Source organism: Pseudonaja textilis, chromosome 17, assembly GCF_049901715.1.
Source record: "Pseudonaja textilis isolate UNSWEBS1 chromosome 17, rPseTex1.2, whole genome shotgun sequence".
NCBI classification, from domain to species: domain Eukaryota; kingdom Metazoa; phylum Chordata; class Lepidosauria; order Squamata; family Elapidae; genus Pseudonaja; species Pseudonaja textilis.
The window spans coordinates 2,686,892-2,713,026 of record NC_142006.1 but is presented as its reverse complement, the minus strand read 5'-3'; the positions used below and the strand labels follow the sequence as shown (position 1 = coordinate 2,713,026).

At 44.8% G+C, this 26,135-nt stretch overlaps 1 protein-coding gene across 1 annotated transcript in view; it reads left to right on the top strand.

Annotated features, from left to right (window-relative positions):
* Positions 1–26,135, top strand: part of PSMB7 (proteasome 20S subunit beta 7) — a 33,935-nt gene that overhangs the window by 2,548 nt on the left and 5,252 nt on the right. Inside the window, exons 4-6 of the mRNA XM_087914432.1 lie at positions 418–562; positions 1,384–1,495; positions 12,524–12,582. Coding sequence (XP_087770558.1) covers positions 418–562; positions 1,384–1,495; positions 12,524–12,582 — 316 coding nt within the window. The remainder of the gene's footprint in view (positions 1–417; positions 563–1,383; positions 1,496–12,523; positions 12,583–26,135) is intronic.

Genomic DNA, 26,135 nt, shown 5'->3' with positions numbered 1-26,135 from the left:
AGGAGAGAGTTACTCTGTCGTCATGTCTAGGGCTGGCAATCTCCCCCCCTCCCCAAAACTGGGGGAGGGTGGACCGGCAGCGTTGTGGGAGAGAAATACCTGCGTGAGTCAAATAAATAATATAAAACTTATCTTCTCCTATGTGGCTCTTCGTTGGCTGAAGATTAACGGGTCACGCAGGGAGGGCTGGGATGAGGGGGAAAAATTGTAAATTTTCCTGAGGGAAACTTAGATCTAGTGTGGCTTTGCCGCCACCTGTAACCTTTAATAAAACAACCTATCGCTTCACTCAAAAGGAGTCGAGGGTCTTTCTTTCCTAAGGGCCCAGGCTGGGCAGGCCTGACAGTGAAGTTCCTTAGAGTGGAAGAGGCTGATCGGTTTCAGAGTGACTCAAGAGATGCTGTTTTACTCTTGCAGCTGCTGTGGGGCCGGAACGGCTGCGGACACCGAAATGACCACCCAAATGATCTCTTCGAACATGGAGCTTCACTCCCTTTCGACTGGCCGGCTTCCAAGAGTTGTGACGGCCAACCGGATGCTGAAGCAGATGCTTTTCAGGTACCTAATTGTTGTCTGGGTGGGATTGTTAGCGGGCGAGAAAGGTTCCCTCCACACCTTTCAGAGGCGAAGGGAGGGAGGAGTGAAAACGTTCAAGATGGCAACTGAGCACAATTTATGCGGGGGGGAAAAATTAGAATAGAACAGAGAACAGAATAGAACAGAACAGAATTCTTTCTTGGCCAAGTGTGATTGGACACATAAGGAATTTGTCTTGATGCAAATGCTCTCAGTTGCACATAAAAGAAAAGATACATTCATCAAGAGTCAAGAATAATCACGTACAACACTTAATGATAGTCATAGGGGACCATAAGCAATCAAATCATACTAGGAAACAGTCCATGTAAATCGTAAGGATACAAGCGACAAAGTTACAGTCGTACAGTCACAAGTGGGAGGGGACGGATGATAGGAGTGATGAGAAGATTAATAGTGATAGTAATGCAGACTTTGTAAATAGTTGGGCAGTTTTGAGGAATTGTTTAGCAGAATGATGGCTTTCGGGGAAGAAACTCCCCTTGTGTCTCGTTCTGATGCGCGAGGCTCTATAGCGTCGTTTTGAGGGAAGGAGTTGAAACAGTTTATGTCCGGGATGTGAGGGGTCTGTAGATATTTTCACAGCCCTCTTTTTGACTCAGGGTGCAGGATACAGGTCCTCCATGGAAGGCAGGTTGCTAGCCATTGTTTTTTCTGCAGTCCTAACTATCCTCTGAAGTCTTGTGTCTGCCCTGTTGGTTTGCAGAACCGAACCAGACAGTTACACAGAGGTGCAGGTATCCCCGCTGTGATGTTCCTTTGTTGATTTTCTTGCGCTCCAGGTACCAGGGATACATCGGTGCATCTTTGGTTCTCGGTGGGGTGGATGTCACTGGGTCTCACCTCTACAGCATTTATCCTCACGGCTCGACCGACAAGCTGCCTTACGTCACGATGGGTGAGTCACACTCTTGCACCACTCAGTTGAGGTGTCTGCACTGCCCACTAGTGGGGGACCCAGAGCATTTAATTTCCCCCGCCCCCCACTTCCCGCTTCCGATGATTCAGCTAATAGGGCAGAAAAAGAAAGCGAAATTCTTGGCTGCTTTAATGGTGCCTTTGATCCCCTCTCGAGACTCTTGAAAAGAATTGGAGGAAGAAGCTGCCAAAGAAGGATTTTCTCCCTCTGAAAAAGGAGACGTTTTATCTTCCAGGGGAGGAAAAAAACAAAACAAATTGTAGGCCAGCTCTCAAAAACGCCCTAAGTTCTAAGGAGAAAGCGAAAGAATACAGGTAGTCTCCACTTACGCTCACAACTGGGCCCAAAATGCATGTTAATTATAAATAACTCAACATTACTAAGTGAATTTTGTCCCATTTTAAGACCTGCCTTACCGTCATAAATATGAGTCTGTTGCCAAGCGGCTGAATTTTGATTACGTGACCCTGTGGATGCTGCTGCAACGGTCATCAGTGCGGAAAAAAACTGACCACAAGTCACTGTTTTTTTTCAGTGCCGATGTAACTTTGAATGGTCGCTAAATGAACTGTTGTAAGTTCGAGGACTACCTGTACATGAACAGCGTTTCAGTTTCCTTAATTGGGCCTTTCGTAGATTCCTGAGCTGAGAAGTTTCTTTTTAATGCCTTTTTAACCCCCACTGAATTAAATGGATGCAAGAGACGGTGGTAAATGTAGCCATTTGCTTTGCTGAGCTTGGATCCCCAAATTCAACTCACCTTTGGATTATCCTTCATTTCTTTAAAAAGCGTTGCCCAAGTGAGCACCAAGAAAATGCCAGAAAAAAAAACTCGGAAATATGATCAGAAATAATATATCCCAGTTAATGATGATTGGATAATGGAATTGAATAGAAAGGAATAGGATAGGATAGTATAGAATAGAATTCTTTATTGGCCAAATGTTATTGGACACACAAGGAATTTGTAAAATACATTCATCAAGAATCATAAGATACAACACTTAGTCATAAGATACTAAATAAGCAATCAAATCATACTCGGAAACGAAAACAATATAAATCGTAAAGATACAAGCAACAAGGTTATAGTCATAAGTAGAAAAGGAAATAGGTAAATTGAAGGATAGAGAAGAATAGGGATAGAATAGGGAACAGAATAGAATAAGGAAAGACTAGAATAGAATAAGGAAGAAAGGAATGGAATGGAATAGAATAGAATAAGGAAAGACTAGAATAGAATAAGGAAGAAAGGAATGGAATAGAATAGAATAAGGAATGGAATTAGTAGAGTAGAGTAAAATAGAATAGAATAGAATAGAATAATTCTTTATTGGCCAAGTGTGATTGGACACCCAAGGAATTTGTCTTCGATGCATAAGCTCTCAGTGTACATAAAAGCTGTAAGTGATATATCATGATCATAATCGTCATAAATGTATTCATCAAGAATCCTAAGATGCAGCACTTAGTGATAGTCATAGGAATTAAACAAGCAATCAAAATCATACAAGGAAACTAAATAAAACAGTATAAATTGTAAAGATACAAGCAACCAGGTTATAGTCTTAAGTAGAAAAGGAAATAGGTAAAAGGAAGGATGAGAAGAATAACAGTAGTGCAGACGTTGCAAATAGTTGGACAGTGTTAAGGGAATTATTTGTTTAGCAGAGGGATGGCATTTGGGGAAAAAACTTCTCCTTGTGTCTAGTTGTTCTGGTGTGCAGTGCTCTATAGCGTCGTTTTGAGGGTTGGAGTTGAAACAGTTTATGTCCGGGATGTGAGGGGTCTGTAGATATTTTCACATTTTAATTTTAATTTTAATGAGATGATGGACTACTTTCCACCTATCGCCTTGTGCAAAACTCAAATTTTGCTTGGACAAAAAGTCTACCAGCCGAAACCGGGGTGCTAATAGTTTCCATACAGATAGTCCTCAAATTACAACAGTTCCTTTAGTGTGACCACTCAAAGTTGCAACGGCACCGGAAAAAAAAGGCTACTCACGACCGTTTTTCCCATACTTATGACCGTTTGCAGCCTCCCCCCTGGCCATGTGATCAAAACTCAGGCGCAGCATCCCTCTGTGTGTGTGTGTGTGTGTGTGTGTGTGTGTGTGTGTGTGTGAGAGAGAGAGAGAGAGAGAGAGAGAGAGATGTGATTTCCCCTTTGGCGACCTTCCGACAAGCAAAGGCCATGAGGTGAACCAGATTCAGTTAACAACGGTAAAGATTCGCTGAACAACGGTGGCAGGGACGGTCATCGAAGGAAGGCAAATCTCACTTAGCAACCTGTCTCGCTTAGCCACCGAGATTTTTGTGGCTCAATTGTGGTCATAAGTCGAGGATCAAGGGGAACCCCAGGCCTCTGAGGATCTGAGGTTGAATCGAGCGAGACCATATTCAGGCCAATAGATGGTGCCATGCTACCCTACAAATGTCTATTGCATTATTTATTCTGTGCATAAAAATCTCTCTCCATCACCACCGTCACCCCTCGTTTCTGAAAAAAAAAATGCTATTATAGGATTTATGATGTAATATTCTATCCCGCCTCTTATGCGCATTAACATAAAAGATGAAATTGGATTAATATTTATAAATGTTGCCCTGAAACATATAAATTATTAAGCCACTGAACCATAAATTACCTTGTTCCGTGTGTGTCTGTGTGTGTGTTTCTGAGAGATGAGTGTACATAGTGATTAGTGAACCAAAACAGCAAAAATCTTGTCTGCTGGGCACTGGGGTCTTTTTTTTAAAAAAAAAATTGGTTTTGTTTGCTCTGGGTCACGAGTATCTTAACAAATATTCTTCCCTGAACCTTGCAAAAGAGAACAAACCATTGAGGAGGATTCTCGGGAAGACACCAGCCTCTCCTCCTCCTCTTAGGAACTCCCGTTGTGTCCCTTTGCCTCTTTCCATCCAGCCGTGCAAATCCTTTTCCTTCTGTTTTCTATTCCTCTTTAAGGAAGAAAAAGTGAGGCCTTGTACGGTCTGAGCAGAACGTCTTCAGGGTCGGTGTGTTAACTTCCCGCCCTCTCACGTTGTGCAAAAAGTCAGATTTGGCTAGGACGAAATCCGCCGGCCCCAACCAGTTTGCCAACATAAACGTTCAAGCCAGACCGTGAAGTTTCTCTGTGTCATATATGTGTGTGTGTGTGTGTGTGTGTGTGTGTGTGTGTGTGTTGGAGGGGTAGATGCATAAGGGTTATCCCCTGAGAGCTGAAGGCAACAGAATTTCATTTTAATGGATGCTGATTTGTGTACAGTTAAAGTGGTAATAAAGTTCGGTTCTAATCTACTCTTCCCCTACCCCTATTGTATTCCTATTCCTATTCCCTTCCATGTTCTATTCTGCTCTGCTCTGCTCTGTTCCATAATATTCTTTCCTATTCCTATTCTATTCTTTCCTATTCTATTCTATTCTGTTCTATTCCTATTCTACTCTACTCTATTCTTCCCCTGCTCCTATTCTATTCTATTCCTATTTTCTTCCATATTCTATTCTATTCTACTCTAGTCTACTCTACTCTTCCCCTATTCTATTCTATTGTATTCCTATTCCTATTCCCTTCCATATTCTATTCTATTCTTTTCTGTTCTATTGTATTCTGTTCTATTGTATTCTATCCCTATTCCTGTTCTATCCTACTCCACTCCACTCTACTCTTCCCCCTGCCCCCATTCTATTCTATCCCTGTTCCCTTCCATATTCTATTCTATTCTATTCTACTCCATAATATTCTTTCCTATTCCTATTCTATTTTATTCCTATTCTATCCTACTCTACTCTACACTTCCCCTACCCCTACTCTACTCTACTCTACTCTACTCTACTCTTCCCCTACTCCTATTCCCTTCCATATTCTACTCTACTCTACTCTACTCTACTCTACTCCTATTCCTATTCCTATTCTATTCTTATTCCTATTCTTATTCTATCCTATCCTATTCTACTTTAGGCTACTCTACTCTTCCCCTATTCTATTCTATTCCTATTCCCTTCTGTATTCTGTTCTGTTCTACTCTATTCTAATTCTCTGTTCTCTGTTCTAATCTATTCATAATTTTCATACAGTTAGCCTTTGATTAACAACAATTCATTTAGTGACAGTTCAAAGTTACAATGGCACTGAAAAAAGTGTCTTACGATCAGTTTTCACACTTACAGCCTTGTGGCATCCCCACGGTCACATGACCAAAGTTCAGGATTCTTGGCAATTGACTCACTTCAGGGCTGGCATTTTTAAGGCAGGGTTTTTCAATCTCACCCAACTTTTAAGACCTGTGGACTTCCAACTCCCAGAATTTCCCCAGCCAACAAGAATTCAGAGAGTTGGAAGTCCACACATCTTAAAATTGCTGAAGTTGAGAAATATTGGGTTAAAGCCTTAAAAAAAACAAAAACGGAATGGCACCTGGGAAAGGGATTGAGATCAGCCAGGATAACCATCCCGGTGACGGCCTTAATTCATTGTAGCCCAGCCCTGATGGGGGATTCTTGAAATGGATCCAGAATGGGAAGGACTTTTTTGCCTCCAGATGCCTCCAGATTCTCAGATTCCTTGCTCATTGCTGACCTTCTGGGAAATGATGTAGAATGTCCCCCTTTTTTTTTGAAGCAAAAAAACATTTAAGAGCCCAAGTCTATTGATTTTTTAAAAAGCCTATTTTTTGAAAAGTCTTCCAAGCTGCTCTTTTATGGTTTGGCTCCAAACAAGTATAGTTTTTTTTTTAAAGAGTCTAGATTCGAACGGTGTTGTGGACCCTTGGTTTTGTTTGGAGGAATGCTCACTCAAACCCCCCAAGAGAAAAATGCTGCTTCTTAAAGACGACGTTTGAAACCATTCGCCAAAGCTCGTCCCAGCTAGGTTTAAAAACGGGAGGCTGTTGTGTTCCCAAATTTGTCTTGAGTTTTAGAATCTCTGGGAAGAGTGCCTTTGGGCGATCCATACACCATGAAACCGAAGAGAAGTTTGCAGGCATTGATTGAGAAACCTGGCTATTTATTTCCAGGATCTGCAGAAAATTCAGTACCGCGGAGAGCAATCTCACAGCAAAATTAAATGTCTTGTTATCTCAGCTTTGTTGTAGAGTTTGCCCAGGAAAATCCTTCGATTCCCAGATTTGGTATCGGTTTCTTTAAAGAGCCAGCATCCTTTAGTGTCTTCAGAGTATTAGAGATTTAGGTAGTAAATGCATCAGGTTCTTTGTTAAAAGGAGAAATTGTTCCAGAACTGTGGAGAACAGGTTCATATCTGCAAAAGAATGGAAGCTGCTTCCCATCTTCTGAACACTGTTGTTGTCAGCTGTTGGACTTGGGGTGCTGATAGGTTGTATGCTGAAATATACAACCAATGTCCCAAATGTGCTTTTTACACACACACACACACACACCCAGTTTTTCAAAAGGCAACTGGACTTTCTTTTTTTCTTGAAGACATTTCGCTTCTCATCCAAGGAGCTGGAGAACCGAAGAAGCTTCCTGGGTGAGAAGCAAAACATCTTCAAGGAAAAAAACCAAGTCCAGTTTCCTTCTGAAGAACTGAAGAAGCTTCTTGGATGAGAAGTGAAACCTCTTCAAGGAAAAACCAAGTCCAGTTTCCTTCTGAAGAACTGAAGAAGCTTCTTGGATGAGAAGTGAAACCTCTTCAAGGAAAAAACCAAGTCCAGTTTCCTTCTGAAGAACTGAAGAAGCTTCTTGGATGAGAAGTGAAACCTCTTCAAGGAAAAAACCAAGTCCAGTTTCCTTCTGAAGAACTGAAGAAGCTTCTTGGATGAGAAGTGAAACCTCTTCAAGGAAAAACCAAGTCCAGTTTCCTTCTGAAGAACTGAAGAAGCTTCTTGGATGAGAAGCGAAACCTCTTCAAGGAAAAACCCAAGTCCAATTGCTTTCTGAAAAAAATAAAAATAAAAAACCACCCTTCAGGACAACCAGGACTTGAATGACTGAGAATCTCCCATAGACATTTACACAACTACACAACAAGTGTTTTATTTAAATCCTTGGTAGATGCGTGGGAGACACTTCTTTTTTGTTGACACAGAGGCAGTGAGGGTCACCCTTGGTGGTTCAGAGGATTGCTTTTTGTGTAAACCTGAAAATCTTCGACATACCAGGTATCTGTGCCAGGAGACGCTAAATGCCACATGTACAGATCTCTGCTAATGATTTTCCAGCATCCGAGAAGCAGGATGCTAATTGCCTGCTTTCTTTCGCATGCTTTGCAAACCGCCAAGGCGCCCAGCGTGCGTTTTTATCCCTCGCTAGGTCGGCTGAGCGAACGGGCATCCAAACTCCGTGCCTCGGCGAGGAGAGCGGCGTGGCCTTTCTCCGAAAGGAGCTTAAAACCTACTTCGGCGCTTACCCAGGAGTGAAAACATCAAATTAAAGGGGGTTTTATGCTGACAAAGGATAAATGTAGATTTCAGCAAGCGAGGCAAGATCGGCCCGATTGGCGGGCTTGCCGAGCCAAGCTCCTGGCCACAGCTCGGTAATGAAATGCATGCATAAAATTACGGGGCTTTGGAAGTCTGGATTTGAGGGCCTCGGGGAGCAAAGCGAGGGGCTCTCTCCGGTGGCTCAGCCCTGGTCTCTGGGCACTTCCCAAGCCGTTCCATATTCATAAATCTCCCCTTCCTCCATTGGCAGTGGCTGTCTGCGGAAACAGCCAGTGCCACCAGGAGACCGGGGCCTCTCATTCAGCAAACTCGAGTGAAAAATGACGCCGATCAATGGGTCTGCAGAGAGCACCGGGGATTCTCGTATCGGGGAAGAGCCGAAAATTGAATAACAATGAGGCCGGGTGAAGAAGTGCCTTGTCAGGGGCTCTTGACACTGATGGATTAGACCAAATCGGGAGCCGGGTGGCTCTTTCCACACGGCTGCGATCCCCAGCACGTGGACACTGCCGTAAACAGGTTCCGGGGAGCTTGAGGGCAGGGGGGTTGCCTTGCCTTTTGAGGGGGTGGGGATGAGGAAATCCAGTTCTCTTTAAGTGGCTCTCCCTCCAAAAAGAGATATTTTTCCCAAGGGGCCGTAGAGATTTCAGGAAGGGGTTTAAGGTTTAAGCTCATCCCATTCTCTCTGGAAAGGAGATAACCTTGAATTGGATCCTTCCTTCCTTCCTTCCTTCCTTCCTTCCTTCCTTCCTTCCTTCCTTCCTTCCTTCCTTCCTTCCTTCCTTCCTTCCTTCCTTCCTTCCTTCCTTCCTTCCTTCCTTCCTTCCTTCCTTCCTTCCTTCTTTCCTTCCTACTTACCTACCTACCTACCTACCTTCTTTCCTTCCTTCTTTCCTTCCTTCCTTCCTTCCTTCCTTCCTTCCTTCCTTCCTTCCTTCCTTCCTTCCTTCTTTCCTACCTACCTCCTTCCTTCTTCCTTCTTTCCTTCCTTCCTTCTTCCTTCCTTCCTTCCTTCCTTCCTTCCTACTTACCTACCTACCTACCTACCTTCTTTCCTTCCTTCCTTCCTTCCTTCCTTCCTTCCTTCTTCCTTCCTTCCTTCCTTCCTTCCTTCCTTCCTACCTACCTTCCTTTCCTTCCTTCTTTTTCCTTCCTTCTTTCCTTCCTTCCTTCCTTCCTTCCTTCCTACCTTCCTTCTTTCCTTCCTTCTTTCCTTCCTTCCTTCCTTCCTTCCTTCCTTCCTTCCTTCCTTCCTTCCTCCTTCCTTCCTTCCTTCCTTCCTTCCTACTTACCTACCTACCTACCTACCTTCTTTCCTTCCTTCCTTTCCTTCCTTCCTTCCTTCCTTCCTTCCTTCCTTCCTTCCCTTCCTACTTACCTACCTACCTACCTACCTTCTTTTCCTTCCTTCCTTCCTTCCTTCCTTCCTTCCTTCCTTCCTTCCTTCCTTCCTTCCTACTTACCTACCTCCTTACCTTCTTTCCTTCCTTCTTTCCTTCCTTCCTTCCTTCCTTCCTACTTACCTACCTACCTACTTACCTTCTTTCCTTCCTTCTTTCCTTCCTTCCTTCCTTCCTTCCTTCCTTCCTTCCTACTTACCTACCTACCTACCTACCTTCTTTCCTTCCTTCTTTCCTTCCTTCCTTCCTTCCTTCCTTCCTTCCTACTTCACCTTACCTTCCTTCTTCCTTCCTTCTTTCCTTCCTTCCTTCCTTCCTTCCTTCCTTCCTTCCTTCCTTCCTTCCTTCCTTCCTTCCTTCCTTTACCTACCTACCTACCTACCTTCTTTCCTTCCTTCTTCCTTCCTTCCTTCCTTCCTTCCTTCCTTCCTTCCTTCCTTCCTTCCTTCCTTGATCCAAAAGTCACAAGGTTGTTTTTCTCCTCCCTTCTCCCCCAAAAAACCCTGATGACCTTGGGAGCAATTCCACGGACTTGAGGACACAGGTAGAAGGTCCTTCAATCAGTGGCTTCAAACCAGATCAGGCCTCCTCCTGCCTCTTGTGTCCAGCAGAGCATTTTAAGGACGTTCATGGGGTGGACGCCCTAGGTCTCGCCTCCATCCATCCATCCGTTACCCTAAACCACCTCCCCTTGTCTTGCCCTGTCAAGGTGGCTGGGCCAGGTTGCACTTTATTTTCTACCTGTACGGTGGTCTCTTGTGTTGTTCCCGACACAAATCACCTAGGAATTTTTGCTAATATGTGAACGGGAAAAAAAAAAAAAACAATAGGTGGGAAGTTTGACTTCTGGTTCTTAATTTTTCCTCTCTCATTCGCTAAAACCTAGCGCATCTCCCCGTTTCTCCTTCCCTTTCCCCATTTTTGGGTTTGTTTGTTCAAAAATCTTGCTAAAGAGATTTTGGGCTGCTTTCTCTTCCCCCATAAACATGATCCCAAGCCCGAATTCCGTCCGCCTTCTCCTTTTAAAAGCTTTGGGCCATTGACCTCTCCTAGGGATGTTGCCGTCCCTTTTCTTTAAAAAAATAAATAAATCTTTTTTTTTCCACGCCTCCGTTTGCGGCCAAAACAGACAATCCCTGGCCAAAGGGTGGAAAGATCCTTTTGGGCTCCTCTCTCCCGCCCCCCCAGCTTAGAAACGTGGGGTGTTTGGTCCTGTAAAGCCACGGCAGCCATGTATAATAGGAGATTCTGTCACATTTCCTGGGGTTACCGTGTTTCTTGATTGGTGCCTGTAAATCTGCTGCTTCTACCCTTTGAAACTTGATCTATAATTGGGCTCCCTTAAACGCTGGAGAAAAGATAGTCTGCATTTTCTCTGGCAGTGTCACTGTCAGCCACCTGCCTTTTCATTATACATTCAGCAGACGTGATAAAATCAGCGGGTCCCCTCATTTGAAGCTGGTTTAATCGGTGTCTATTTCTTTCTTTCCTTCTTTCTTTTTTTTTTGTACTTCAACCATCGAAGTGGTCAAGCGATGTACACAAATCATTTCATGAGGCTTCAGCTGACCCAGTTAAATAGACAGCGGTATGCAAAACCAGTTAAAAAGTCATAAATGCCACCCAAAAGTCTCCTAATTGGTATAAAAAATTGCGGGCGACTTTGTTTTTTTCCCCCTTCTCTCTCTCACACACACACACCCATCACCAAAAAAACCCTCCAGAACAGGCTGAAAAATTGTCCAAGAGGACTTGCACACAAGGCAGATTAACTTCTGGTGTTTTTGGGGTGGTGGTGATGGGGAACGAAGCAGGATTAAGGTGGGTTGAAGGATTGTTTGCCAAGATTTTTTAAAACATGTGTTTGCTGGTGGCGTGCGTGGACTTGCTAGAAGAGAGAGAGGGGGCCTTTATTGGACTGTGTTTTAAAGTTTTCTGGAAGCTGGCAGAACCCTGATTGGATGTGTAGTCCATCCTCATCCAGTGTGTCTTCTCTGTTTTTGTGGCTCAAAGGAGCAAAATGTGAAGTTACCTAACTTCAACCTCCTAACCTCTTAGCGGTCCCTGAGTGCTGTTTCTTCTGCTGGTGTAAGTGTGTTTAAAGGTTTGCGCTTACCTTGTCTCGAAAGCTTCTGACAACGGGTGTCTTAATGCTACCTGCCTGTAAAACCCCAAATCATGACCTCAAAACAGAATTTGAAGAACCGCTTCAGATGCTCTGAAGGACTCAGCTGCTCCCGATGGGATTTCGACTCCCTCCCTTCCAAGGAGCCCAAGTGTAGCTGAGTTTGGGTTGGAGGTCGTCTCATTTCCCAACGGGGGTTTGTTTCAGTGCCCACTCCGCTTATCTCGAACTGGAAGATGTGGTCAGAATTGCATCCTCGGCCTTTTTTCTTAATTCTTGGGATTTTGGAAAATGCTCTGGGTTGCCTTGTGAGCAGCACCACGTCAAAGCGACGTGGTTCTATCATAAGCAAGAACAATACTTCCATTTTTTAAAAAAACAAAACCTATATTATATAGTTCAGGGTTGTCATTCCTCCTTCTTTTGTATAGATAGATGATGAAGAAGATGGATGGATGGATGGATGGATATAGATATAGATAATATATAGATGGATGATAGATAGGTTAAATAAATATAGATAATATAATAGAGAGATAGAAATAGGTAATAGAAGATAGATATATATACAGATATAAATATAGAGAGAGATGATAGAAGATAGATTGATCGGATGGATGTAGATATAGATAATATATATATAGATGATAGACAGATTGGATGGATGATGGATATAGGTATAGATAATATATAGATGGGTGATAGGTTAAATAGATATAGATAATAAATAATAGAGAGATAGAGATGGATGGATGGATGGATGGATAGATAGATAGATAGATAGATATACATATAGATATAAATATATAGATGATAGAAGATAGATTGATCGGATGGATGATGGATGGATATAGATATGGATAATAGATAGATATAGATAATATAGAGAAATAGAGATAGATAATAGATGATATAGATAATACATAGATGATAGATTAGATATATAGATAATATATAATAGATATAGATGGATGGGTGGATAGGATAGATAGATAATTGAAATAATGAGAGAGAGAGATTGAAGAGTAAGAATAAACACTCTACAAACTTATGGTTCTTCTCCTTTGGTCTATTTCAGGTTCTGGATCCCTGGCGGCTATGGCGGTCTTCGAGAACAAGTTCAAACCTGACATGGAGGTAAATCCCCCTCCCTCTTTCCCTCCCTCCCTCCCAAGACCTTTCTTTGTGTGACTCTGAAAGTCCCACCGGATGGTTTATGGCCACTTTTCCAGCTGAGGATAAGGTAGACAGAATTTCCCAGCGTTGTCGGGAGAAGCAACTTTTGAGCCTTCCAAGCCGAGCCGTTCGGGTTGAAAAGCCTTGATCCTCTCCCCCCATTCCCCCTCCCCAAATTTGTCATTGGGTTGGGGGGGGAAATGAGGGCTTGAGACCCGCTTTCCATCAAAGCAGATGCAAAAACCGATCTCCCCCCCACACACGCACACACACACCCGCAGTCGCTAATTGTCAGGCGGTTTGGTTTGGTGCTTCGAGAGCAAGGGCAGCAGCCCGTCTACCTTCTAAAGTCCATCACATCACAGGCCAGCGATTCAAAGGCACACACACCGTCCGTCCCGCACCCTCTGGTTTCAAACTTGCAAATTAGCATCTGGAATCTAATTAAACAAGCTTAATGAAAGCCGCAGCTGAAGAGCGCTGGAAAAAGACAATCAGCCAGCTTTCCCGCTCCTCCCGCCCCCCCGAGTTCCCTCTGATATGTATTCCTGCTACCGCAGCCGCCGCTCAGCCAAAAGCCTTCTGCGTTAAAAGAAATTAGCATTTATTTGAAGGTTTTTTTTTTTCCCCTTTCCTTTTTCTTTTCCTTTACACACACACACACACACACACACACACACACACAAAATATCTCCCCTCCCCTTTCTTTGCTATGCCTTTTGGCCTCCCCAGAGAGTCGTGCCACACCAACCGAGCGCACAATATTTATAAAAAATCGGTGACAGGCAATAATAGCGAGTGGAAGAATTTTTTTTCCCACCCTTCCTCTCTTTTTGCTGGAATTTCCCCTCTGTTGAGGGGCTGCCAAGAGCCAGAAAAGGATCAAACCTGGCCTGGCAGCTGGGCTGGCCCACCGGGTGAAAGAGCAGGCTTTGAAAGACGCAGGGCGGTGGGCTTCGCCAAGGCTCGCAGCTCTCGCCAGCCCCTGGCGCTCTGCCTCTCTGCAAGATAAGTTGTCGGAGTGTCTGCCTTCTGCCTTGGGCAAGGCTCACACGCCAGCCGGGCCCAGGCTCCCCCCTTCCTCCTCCTCCTCCTCTTCCTCCTCCTCCCACCAAACCTGGAGTTTGAGTACCAAGTGACTTGGCTGGTGCCAAGCCTGACAATCACACGTCCTGAGGCTACCAGGCAGCAAAAACGCCTCCCTTCCTTCCTTCTTTCCTTCCTTCCTTCCTTCCTTCCTACCTACCTACCTACCTACCTTCCTTCCTTCCTTCCTTCTTACCTACCTGCCTACCTACCTTCCTTCCTACCTACTTTCCTTCCTTCCTTCCTACCTACCTACCTACCTACCTTCCTTCCTTCCTTCCTTCCTTCCTTCCTTCCTACCTACCTACCTACCTACTTTCCTTCCTTCCTTCCTACCTACCTACCTACCTACCTTCCTTCCTACCTGCCTACCTACCTTCCTTCCTTCCTTCTTACCTTCCTACCTACCTACCTACCTTCCTTCCTACCTACCTACCTACCTACCTTCCTTCCTTCCTTCCTTTCTTCTTACCTACCTGCCTACCTACCTTCCTTCCTACCTACCTACTTTCCTTCCTTCCTTCCTTCCTTCTTTCCCTCCCTCCTCCCTCCCTCCCTCCCACTTGATTCTTTCCTTCTTACCTACCTGCCTTCCTTCCTTCCTTCCTTCCTACCTACCTACCTACCTACTTTCCTACCTACCTACCTACCTACCTACTTTCCTTCCTTCCTTCCTTCCTCCCTCCCTCCTTCCTTCCTTCCTTCCTTCCTTCCTTCCTTCCTTCCTTCCTTCCTTCCTTCCTTCCTTCCTTCCTTCCTTCCTTCCTCCTCCTCCCTCCAAAGATGGAGAAAGAGAGCAGCTCCGGCAGAATGGCGAGACGTTGCCAAGAACGGCAACCTGACTATCCCCACCTCCCTAAAGCCCCCTGGAAGCTTGAAGGGAGGGAAGGCCGCACACCTGCTTGCCGGAAGGCAGAAAGCGCCACCTGGGAGACCCAAACTTCAGCTGTTGGAGAAAACACGCACGCACATACACACGCACACAATATTGGTTGTCTTTCCTCCCTCCCATCCCTGCAGAGGGCCGGCGTCTCATTCGTGAAGGCTCCTCTTCGGGGAGCGCTGAGGGTCCTGGCAGCTGCGTAGCCCCGAACCCCCTTCCCCAGCAGCTCTCCCCCACCCACCCACCCACCCCCCAAATAATTTTGGAAGGGCCAGCTTGCCTCCTCCATCTCGATCAAGAGCTGTCAAGCCATCAGTCTCATTTAGGCCGATCCGGGGCCGCCAAGAGACACCCAAGAAGGGCTGACAAGCCGCATATGAATCCGGCCTTCATTAGTGGCGGGGGCTGATCCCAACGCGCCCCCCCCCACCCCACCACCCCCCGGGTCCCCACCACGGGGCTCAGGTGTTGGGTGTCCTCTGCCTTAATCTCCACAGCTGACACTCGCTGTTTTAATGACTCCGCGGGAAGGAAGGAAGGAGAGGCTTGGCGGGAACACAGCCAGGAGACAGCCGAGATCAAGGGAGGCTGTCCGCATTAAGCTGGAGAGCGGCTGCCTTCGGTAATGTGCCGCCATTGGCAGCGGGTAGAGCTTAGGCAAATGTTGGAAGGAGGGGGCCTGGATGGGGGGGACACTGTAAGACCCCTTTGTCCCAAAAAGGGACTGAGTTTTTTTGTCTGTCTTGGTGGATTCTTGCTTTTTGCCTTCATATTTTGTTTTTTTTTAGCTTTTTTCCCCTCCGCTAAATTTTCCAAGCAGCTTATTATTATATATGCATATACATACATACATACATACATATAAAAGCAAAATATCACTCACGCATCATCACAAAATCTCCAGAACCGTAAAGCCAACAAACTTGAAATTTGCCATGTATGTTCGCCTTGGCTTCAAGGGGCTCACTAAGCAAGGATTTCTTGAAATGACCATCAGAGCATTTAAGAGTATTTCCTACATCCTTATTATTAACACGCTCTGATGCTAAGGCGTTCTACTCCCCCTCCCCACCTGAGAAGAAATCTCTTCCAAAGGCAAAACACAAACAGGAGAAGAGTTTCGGTTTCACAGCAGCACCAAGCAGCTTTAGTCCAGAACAGTTGAGCTAAGCCACGCCCAGGCTCCTTGCTGTCTCCTCCTTGTTCACCACAGCAAAGACTGCTTCAATTTCCAAACAGCCCTCAACTCTCACACACTGACAGGACGCTAGCCAGCTGAATACCGATAGATGCTGGTAGGCAGAGGCAGAATTTTATTCCCTCCTTATTTTTCTCCCCCAAAACTAAGTTTGATCACCTAGTTTCATAGTGAAGCACGGGTATCGAGCTAGCGTGTGTGTGTGTACATATACATGTACGTACATTTATTCATTCACCTTAACACTAGACCTGGTCATCGTTTTAGAAGCTGCCTCTGCTCCTCTGCCGTTGGTCTGAGATTTGCACGTCGACCCCTTGCTCTTGACTCGTGCGCATTTTTTCCTGTGGATCTGGAGCTCCCCTCCTAGCTGGGAGGCTAGCAGGCTAAGGAGGTGGAAAAAGAAAGATATTCCTGCACTTGGTTCTAATATTTACATTATTGGAATTTTAACTTCTGCAAGGAGTAAGAATAGAGTTGGAAGGGACCTTGCCGGTCATCTAGTTGAGCGCCCCCCCGGCTCCAAGAGTTGACCTTATACCATCCCAGACCTAAAGGATTGTCCAATCTCTTCTTCAAATCCTCCAGGGTTGGAGTGTGTAGAGATGCTCCGTCCTCCAGGTCAAGATTGTGTTTTTGCGGGAGGCAACTGGACTTTCTTTTATAAGATGTTTCGCTTCTCATCCAAGGAGCTTCTTCAGCTCTGACTGGATGATGGTGAGGGATGGAAGGATTTATCCTCCTTGCAGGCAGCTGGTTATTTGCATCCTTTTAGAGGGTCGTTGAGGCCACTTGGAGGGGTGTCTGTGTCCTCAGGGTCACCTGAGTGACGCAAACGATTCCTGTTTAAGTCTGCCATATTTTTCTGGAAATCCGTCCGTGCTCCCACGCCATTCGAAGGGCATTCACCCCAAAGTGAACTGGACTTTCTGGTTTTTCTTTGAATAAGTTTCACTTCTCCTCCAAGAAGCTCCTTCAGCTCTGACTGGATGCTGGTGGGGAATGGAAGGATTTGTATTCCTTGCAGACAGCTGGTCGTTTGCATCCTTTTAAAGGGTCCATGATGCACTTGGAGGTTTATCGTGGTCCTCAGGGTCACCTGAGAGGGTCAAACCTCCTGAAAGAAAAAAAGCACCTTCGGGAAGCCGTTTCACTGATTAATCGTTCTCCCTGTCGGGGAATTTCTTCTTAGTTCTGGGTCGCTTCTCTTCTCGATTAGTTTCTATCCGTGCTTTGGAAAATAGTTTGACCCCCTCCTCATCTTTGTAGGAGCCCCTCAAATATTGGAAGACCGCTATCACGTCTCCTCCCAAGTCCTCCTTTTCATTAGACTTAGACAGACCCAATTCCTTGCAACCGTTCTGTGTATGTTTTTAGCCTCCAAAACGAAGGGCTCAACAACCTTGGTCGTTTTTGTGACAGTTTGCGCCCCGTGAAAACCCGGGCATTTTTCAAGAAAATAATCAGGAACCAACGAAATGTACATCCATCTCCTGCAGGGATTGAATAAGAGTTTGATTGTTTGATTGATAGAAGATAGAAAGGTAGCTTTTCCCATTAAGTGAGCAAGAGACAAAAATCAAAGGAACTGAACCAGGAATCCCAGAATCACACGTTGCTGCCTCGGCAGGTAATTTCCTATAAATTGTTAATGTAAATTCAGGTTAGTAGAGAGGATTTTTTTTTCCCCTCCTCCCACCCTCCCTCCCCCCTCCCCCCCAAAAAAAGAGAGAGAGAGAGAGAGAGATAAACTGCTGATTAATTCAGTATAGAACTCAATTACAAATTGAAAGAGCCACAGCGGGACTCACGAACCCTAAAGACAACAGATGTTGAATTGATACTCCAGCATATTTTACACCGGTATGAAATATTAACATGGTTTATTTTATTTTTTTACTGGTATTGGAGGATAGGAGAAAAGAGAGGTTGAGGTTGCTTGTCTTTTGAAAAGAGCAGAGTTTCTGTCAACTGTTTAAGTGAGGGCTGTGGAAGGTGGGTAGTTTAAGTCTCTCTCGAGCAATCTCTTTTAAGCCTTGTTTGTTGAGAAGGTTGCAGCACCTTCATTTCGTAAGGTTTGAAGGGAGGAATGCTGAGCCCAGAATCATAGTTTGTTCGTTGGTTTTCATGTTCATAACAACGTTTTGGCATCGACAGATACATATCTATATATCTATATCTATATTTGTTTTCTTAAGTTTTCGCGGGTACTTACATGTATGGCATTCAGCTTTGTTCGGGTATTTTCCCACGTCATTCTAGTTGTGCTTTTAAAGTTGTAGCAACGTTTCGGCAGAATCTCATCTGCCATCATCAGGCTTCTGTATTGTGTTCGTCTGTGAGTCAGACTTTTACTATATCTATATCTATCTACACACACACACACACACACACACACACACACACACACACATTAATCATCTATTAAGGTCTCTTGCTTGGCTTACCATAATCCTTCACCCTAGTCTTTATATTTATGGTTTAACCACTCATACCATTTATCCCATCTTACATAATATTCGGAGTCCTCTCTGTCTGTCCTTTTCAGTGAGAGCTTATCCATTTCAACGCATTCCAGAACTTTCTGTATGACTAAATCTTCTGAAGGGATATTAGCTCTTTCCCATTAATTGTGCAAAAACTATTCTGGCTGCTGACAAAATATGTAATTATAATATATATAATCTGTTTACTATATTGACCTGTAATTATTCCTAGTAGAATAATATTTCCTGGTCTCGGGGCATAGCCACCACATATGATAGAAGGTACCATGGCTTGCTTTTAATGCGGGGTGAAATGATAGTTTCTGTCCCAAATGAGAGGGATGAGTGTGGTGTTTTTCTCAGATCATTTAGGAAGCAAGATAGTGTCTCACACAGGTGTGGAATGTCTACCTGTCCAATTTCTGAGAAAAGCACCCCTGTCTGAAGGACTGCTGTACTAGGAGACACAACACCCTAGCGTGGAAGGGTGGATGTCTGGATGGAGAACCCTCCGTAGCTGTGGGCACCACAAAATATCAGCAGGCAAAGTCCCCGAAGTGTGAAGTTTGTGGCAGAATTTAATCTATTTATGTGGGATGTCCACACAAGGGAGAAGTCATCGTGTGTTTTGGGGACTCCTTAGCTGCTTGGGGTCCTGCAACACTTTCTTGCAAATTTCTTCTCAGTGTGGAACCCTCCCAACCTAAGAAAAGTATAGACTAAGTTAATATGAGAGGGCAGAACTCTCCGAGAAGAGAAGAGAAATCAGAATAGAAATAGGAATAGAGTAGAACAGTAATGAGAAGAGAAGAGAAATAGGAGAAGAGAAATAAGAATAAAATAGAAAGAGAAGAGAAAGAAATCAGAATAGAAATAGGAATAGAGTAGAACAGTAATGAGAAGAGAAGAGAAATAGGAGAAGAGAAATAAGAGAATAAAATAGGAAGAGAAGAGAAGAGAGAGAAGAGAAATCAGAATAGAAATAGGAATAGAGTAGAATAGTAATTAGAGGAGAAGAGAAATAGGAGAAGAGAAATAAGAATAGAATAGAAAGAGAAGAGAAATTAGAATAGGAATAGAATAGGAATTGGAATAGAAGAGAAATAAGAGAAGAGAAATGAGAAGAGAAATAAGAATAGAATAGGAATAGAATAGAATAGTAATTAGAAGAAAAATAAGAATAAAATCGAATAGGAATTAGAAGAGAAGAGAAATAAGAGAAATTAGAATAGAATAGAATAGAATAGAATAGAATAGAATAGAATAGAATAACAGTCGGAAGGGATCTTGGAGGTCTTCTAGTCCAACCCCTTGCCTAGTCAAGAAATCCTAGACCATTTCAGACAAATGGCTATCCAATCTCTTCTTAAAAACTTCCAGTGTTGGAGCATCCACAACTTCTGGAAGCAAGTAGTTCCCCTGGTTAATTGTTCTCACAGCCAGGACATTTCTTCTGAGTTCTAGCTTGCTTCTCTCCTTGTTTAGTTCCCACCCGTTGCTTCTTGTCCTGCCCTCCTTGTTGAAGTTAGCGGGCAACAGGTCTCGGAAAGACCTTCTCACCCAAGTCCAAATGGAAGAACGGGACTTGAGAAGGTCAAGTCTCCTTCAGAATCTCCTGGGCTTCTAGGAGTCTCCAAGAAGGTCTTGTTTAGCTCAAAAAGAAAAGCTTAGCCCACGTTAAGACTACCTCTTGGCGAGCTCTCGTTTTAGATCAGCAGAAAGAAACGTGACTCTCGGGGTAACTTTCTTTGATTCTACCTTTCTTTAAAAGGTGGGCAGGCGAGGTGGTTTGACTCCCCGCGTTCCCCTTTCTAACCTCTTTTATTTTATTTTGGGGGGGGGCCAAAGAAATGACCGAAACGATCTTTGGGAGAAAGAAACGAAATGGGTTTTTGATTTTTCAGTATCTCTGTCGGGCCGGTTCTCTTTGAGCTTCCCCAGCAGATTTAGCCCTGCCGTCTCAAAGTTGCGTATTGATCGGCACACAATTTCTCCCGGAAGAGACGGGTGTATCCGCACGATTCTTCCACGCGTTAATTATCCTGCCCTTGGTTTGCAAGAACGATCATTTTCCTGGTCTCAAATCCCCAGCACTTCTCTATAGATTTTTTTACGGCTGCTCTGACCTCCTTCACACAGCCCTTTTCCCCAACCCAGTTATTTCTCTCAGATTCCTGCTTAAAGTAATTTGTCTTTTTATCTCTCCTTTTGCCTTTATTTATTCTCCTCTTTCTCTTCTCCTCCCACTCCCCCACCCCCAAATCCCCTTCCCCCTCCGGTTTTTTTTGTAAGAACTTCGAACACCTTCCATTCTTGCCAGTCTGCTTGGGAAAATGTCATAAACAAAGGTTTTTATTTTTAACCAAGTGGTGGATACAATCCATATCATGGCTGGTGAATTGATAGGCCTTTTTTTCAAAGCCGGAATTGCTTCCAACAGTTTGCATTTAAAAAAGAAAGAAAAGAGAGAGAGAGAGAGAGAGAGAGAGAAAGAAAGAAAGAAAGAAAGAAAGAAAGAAAGAAAGAAAGAAAGAAAGAAAGAAAGAAAGAAAGAAAGAAAGAAAGAAAGAATAATGTACAATGATGTGTTCTCAAAGGATTTCATATAAGGAAAAGGCTTCGGAGAAATAGAAGTCCATAACAGGGGAATATTTGTAGCTCAGGGTTGAAATGAGGGATCCTTGGTGCTCTCTGAGCTTGGTAGTTTTCTTGTAGATTTTTCATGACCCAAATCAGGTATCATTAACAGATTTGGAAGGGACCTTAGGTCATCTAGTCCAACCCCCACCCACCCAAGCAGGAGACCCTACACCATTTCTGACAGGTGGCAGTCCAGTCTCTTCCAGCGATGAAGCTTCCACAGCTTCTGAAGGCAACTTCTGTTCCATGGGTTGATTGTTCTCACTGTCAGAAAATTTCTCCTTATTTCCAGGTTGAATCTCTCCTTGGTCAGTTTCCATCCATCATTCTTCGCCTGGCCTTCTGGTGCTTTAGAAAATAGCTTTACCCCTTCCTCCTCTCTGTGGCAGCCATTCAAATATTGGAAGGCTGCTCTCCTGTATCCCCTGGTCCTTCTCTTCACTAGACCAGCCAGGCCCAGTTCCTGCAACCGTTCATCGTATGTTTTAGTCTCCAGTCCCCTCATCCTCCTGGTTGCTCTTCTCTGCACTCTTTCTAGAGTCTCAACATCTTTTTTGTAATGTGGTGACCAAAACTGGATGCAGTACTCTAAGTGTGGACTTACTAAGGCCTTACAGAGTGGTATTAGTACCTCATTTGATCTTGATTGTATCCCTCTGTTCATACAGTTTAGGATTGCGTTGGCTTTTTTAGCTGCCGTTGCACACTGCTGGCTCCTATTTAGCTGGTTGTCCACTAAGACTCCAGGATCCCTCTCACAGTGACTGCTATTAAGCCTGGTTTCACCCAATCTACTATATGGGTCCTTTTGGTTTTTCTTGCCTAAGTGTAAGACTCCTTTTAATGAGCACAGCGTCAGATGATTAGCATGGATGATGTTACCTCGTTTGGGTCATGAAATGTCTTCAAGAAAGCCACCAAGCTCAGAGAGCACCGGGGACCCCCTCCATAGAAGAGAGTCTGCTTTTCAAATTTTGGGGGGTTAATGAAACCCTCCAAGCAATATTTCATCAAGCTTGGGAACGTGAAGGTGGCTGGACTTCAAGGCCCATAATTCCCTAGTCAGCATGGAATTGTGGGCGTTGAAGTCCACCCATCTCCCAGTCACCAAGCTTGAGAGGAGTAGAAGACAGTTCCTATCCTTGTCATGCTTGGAAGAGAAGCTGGCCAGATCCTTGGTGGAGAGGTTGAAAACTCCAGCTTTTGTCAGTCCAACCGGTAAGCTGGAAAAACACCTGGAAAGGAGGTTGGTGGTGGGCAGCCATTTCTGTATTGTGTCCAGGAAAAACCACGCAGACGTTGGACCTGGGTTTGGGTTACGGTTGCCTTGAAAGGGACGTGGCTTTTGAAAGCGCCGGGGGTTTAAGTTTGGCCCTTCCCTTGCAGTTTTCCTTCTGGAAATCCCGCCGTCCTTCCTAGCCAAGTTAAGCCAACATCTGCAAGACAAAGGCAGAAACGTTGAGCGGGGGTGAAAAAGACGGAGACTTCCAACTCTTTGGGCCTCTTTGTCATTAGAGCTGGAAGGAGGCAATATATCAAGTTTTGGCGCGTGTACCGAATGCAACTCTCCAGATAACAGGTTTAAAGTCAAGATTTAATACGGGCCTCTCCACGATGATGCTGCAGTGACAGTTTAAAGCTCGTTCTTTAAATCTCAGCAGACTTTATAGCCAGCAGAGGGCCAATATAGAGTTTAATGGTATTACAAGGCATAAATCATCTTTTAAAGATGCTACCAGTAAGCTCCAAAATTAAATGCAGGCAATCTCCTTCCGTGATAAATAATTGATCAAACACCATTTCGGATGAGCTCTCCATGCTGAGTTATTTATTTTAGCCTTTACCGCTCAATTCCTCCGGCGCGTTTTCACGGATCCATTACTGGTCAGTTTTAATGAACTTGGGGCCTCTGCCGTGGCCTCTTCCAGCCGTTTGGCACAGCTGCGGTGACCATTAGACGGCTGGCCTGGACCTCTTTGTGCCTTTTACAAGCGCGGCCCATTTGTCTTGCGGCGGTAAATGGCCCTGCACATCGGAGCCCGGGGACACATTACGCGGTGTAGCAACGGTGCGCAAGCCGCCTGCCTTGGAAAGAGATGCTTGTCACAGCTGACTTGAAATACAGTACATCACTCTTACTGTATAATCTCATTTATGGGAATATCTCTGGGCTGGGTGGGGAGCGGGGCTGTGCTCCCGGGTAGTTTAGATCCAGCAACCTTTAAGGAGGATCTCCCCAATCCCCAAACTTTGGGGGGGACTTCCTCCCCCCCCCACACCCTCAATTAATTGTAGCCACCTCCTTGGCAGCCCTATCGTTAAAATCTGTATTTTAAGTTTTTAATAGATGGGGGCTGTCAGCATTTTCCCGATCGAACCGCTTCTTAGTTGGGTTGAGTTTACTTTAATTGTCACTGTACCTCGTCCAACGAAATTAAATGCCATCTTCCGTGTACCTTCTAACGATGAAAATGAAACGCAAAGACGCCTCCTTTGCATTCTTTACAATCGAGCGGAAAAACCCCCGATGTTGCATTAATATTGCACGCTATACAGTAAAATTCAGTATAGTTCCTGCTCTGTTTTTCAGCCTATTTTTTTGCCCTTGTTTTTATTATCCTGTACCGCCTGCCCGATGGTAATAGTTCAAAAAAAAAAAAGGATGCCCAGAATGAGATGAATCTTTAAGGATGTTTTGGACTTTCTTCAACGTTCGGTGGTGAAGATGACCTGGAAGTCTTAACCACCGGGTGGGTTTTTCCTCCAGAAAGTTAGGCAAGGTTGTCTGAATTGACCTCCTAGGTCCGGATAACGTTCCTGGCCTTGTGGATCTGCAGGAAGGATTGGAGAAAGGAGATGGGTCTTAGGTGGGGACTGTCTGAATCTCGTTAGGACTCGGGTTAGCCCCTTGAAGATCCGTGGAGTTCACCTTCCAGGGTTCCTCACCGAGAATAAGTAGAGGAGGGCCTCCTCTTGACAGGGGGTTGGGCTAGAAGATCTCCTACGTCCCCTCCAATTCTGTCGTTCTATAATCCCAAATCAATTAGCCAGTGGAACAACTTGCCTCCTGAAATTGTGGGCGCTCTAACACTGGAGGTTTTCCAGAAGAGGCTGGACAATCATTTGTCTGAAATGGCATAGGGCCAGGGGTCTTCCAACTTGACCGTTGAAGGCTTGTGGACTTCTATTCCCAGAATTCCTCCTCCTCCTCCTCCAGTCATGTTAGCTCAGGAATTCTGGGAGTTGAAGTCCACAAGCCTTAAGCTGGCCAGGTTCGAAGAGTCTTGGTACAGGGCCTCCTGCTTGAGCGGGGGCAGGGGTGGGTGGGTTAGGCTAGAAGGCCTCCAAAGTCCCTTCCAACTCTTTGTTATTCTGAGTTTGCTGCCTGGAAAAATTCTGGGAGCCAAAGTCCCCCCCAGAATTGGGCCAAGCAGCCAAGAGTGCAAAACATTGGCTTAGTAGAACTAAGTTGGGTGTATTGATGTGATCAAGCCAGGACCTGAACCGAGAGCCAGCTCAGGATGTGTGTGTGTGCGTGTGTGTCTGTTGAAATGAAGAATAGCAAGAGTCCTGCAAATGAGCAAAGCCTTTTCCACGGAGGAGATTGGGAGCCCGAAGTAATTGAGCTGTGAGAACCTGGGCCTCTCGTGTGGAAGGTCTCCGGAGGGGCTTGAACATGCGCTGGGAACAGCCTCAATTGCCCGTTGGGGTCTTCTTCAGCGCTACGCATGGCAGCTGCTGCTGGAATAAAAAATTGGGGAGAACCTACAGGGTCCAAAAGAGGAGAGCACACGGCCTGGGTGTGCGTTTTTCAAACCCGCGGCAGGGACTTGAAGCTTTGGCGGTGAGGATGAGGAGCACGCCGTTCCCCCTTGTCGAGTGAGGGGCCCTGGGGTGGGGCTAGGTGGTCTGGATGGGGTCTGCGAGAAGGAGAGGCAGGTTTGCCAGGGCAAAAGCCTGCAAAAGAGGCTGAAATTCTAGAGTTTTTCTAAGATTTGGTCCTTTTTCTCTCCAAACTCACATCTGACATGACTTATTTTCAAGGCCCCCTTGTCTATATTATTATTTTTCAATATAAATTAATTCTCTACTAATTACAAATTCTTAGTACTTAATAAACATCACGTCCGGGTGTTTAGTTGGCTTAACAATACATCTTTACATTCTCAATCTTCGCCCCCTTTTTTCTTCTTCCATCCACGGATAAAATAGATTCCATGCTTGATAAAATTCTGTGACTTCTCTCAGTTTCATTTTCAGTGTCAGTCTATCCTACTTCTGCACAGTCTCGTATCTTCCCTATTATCCCTTCGTCTCGCGGTGTTTCTTCATTTTTCCCCAATATTGGGCGAAAATAATTCCCGCTGCTGTTAAAGCACGTTAATATTAAATACGTCCTTATTGATTTTTCCTCCCTGGGATTGTACCTAGTTAAAAACAGTTCAGGTTTAAAATCTGCGTGTTTCCCTCTTATCTTTTCTAGCCATCTGTGCATCTGTGCCAAATGTATGTATGTATGGCATTCAGCTTAGTTCGGGTATTTTCCCACATCATTGTAGTTGTGCTTTTAAAGTTACTTAAGAAAACATATGTATGTATATGTATATATATGTATGTGGATCTTTGGTTATTCGGGTTTTCTCCCGCGTAAGATTGGAAGTATCTAGGCAACGTTTCGATGAAGTCTCATTCATCACCTTCAGGCTTGTGTCTTCAGCTTTGTGCTTCTCAGAGTTTTATGCCCGTTGGTGGTATTCTACCGGTTCTGCCGAGCTGGTAGCGCTGATGAGAAGCAGAGACTGAACCGGTTCTCTCCACCTGGGCTCTCCTACTCACCTTTACCCCCTGCGTTTGAAGCGCAGCTGCTGAAGCAAGAGGGAGCGTGCAGGCTTGCAGGAGGCATGAGTTGGAACACATGTGCGTGCAGGCCAAGTATGTGCCCGCGTGCAAAACCCTGCCCACCAATCCACACCCGCTGAACTGGTGGTAAAAATCTTTGAATCCCACCGCTGGTACTGGTCAAGGTTTTTGAGACCCAGCCCACCAACCAAGTCGACTTCCAGGGTTTTCACCCTTTACCCAGCCCACAGCAGATAGCCAGAAGATACGTGGCGCAATGGGATTCCCAAATAGACGTCCACGGTTGTCCTCTTCTAAGGGGCAGGAGAAGGCTCCAGTGGCTGAAGAGACCGTCCGGGTCTCGTCTTCCTCCTAACTACAG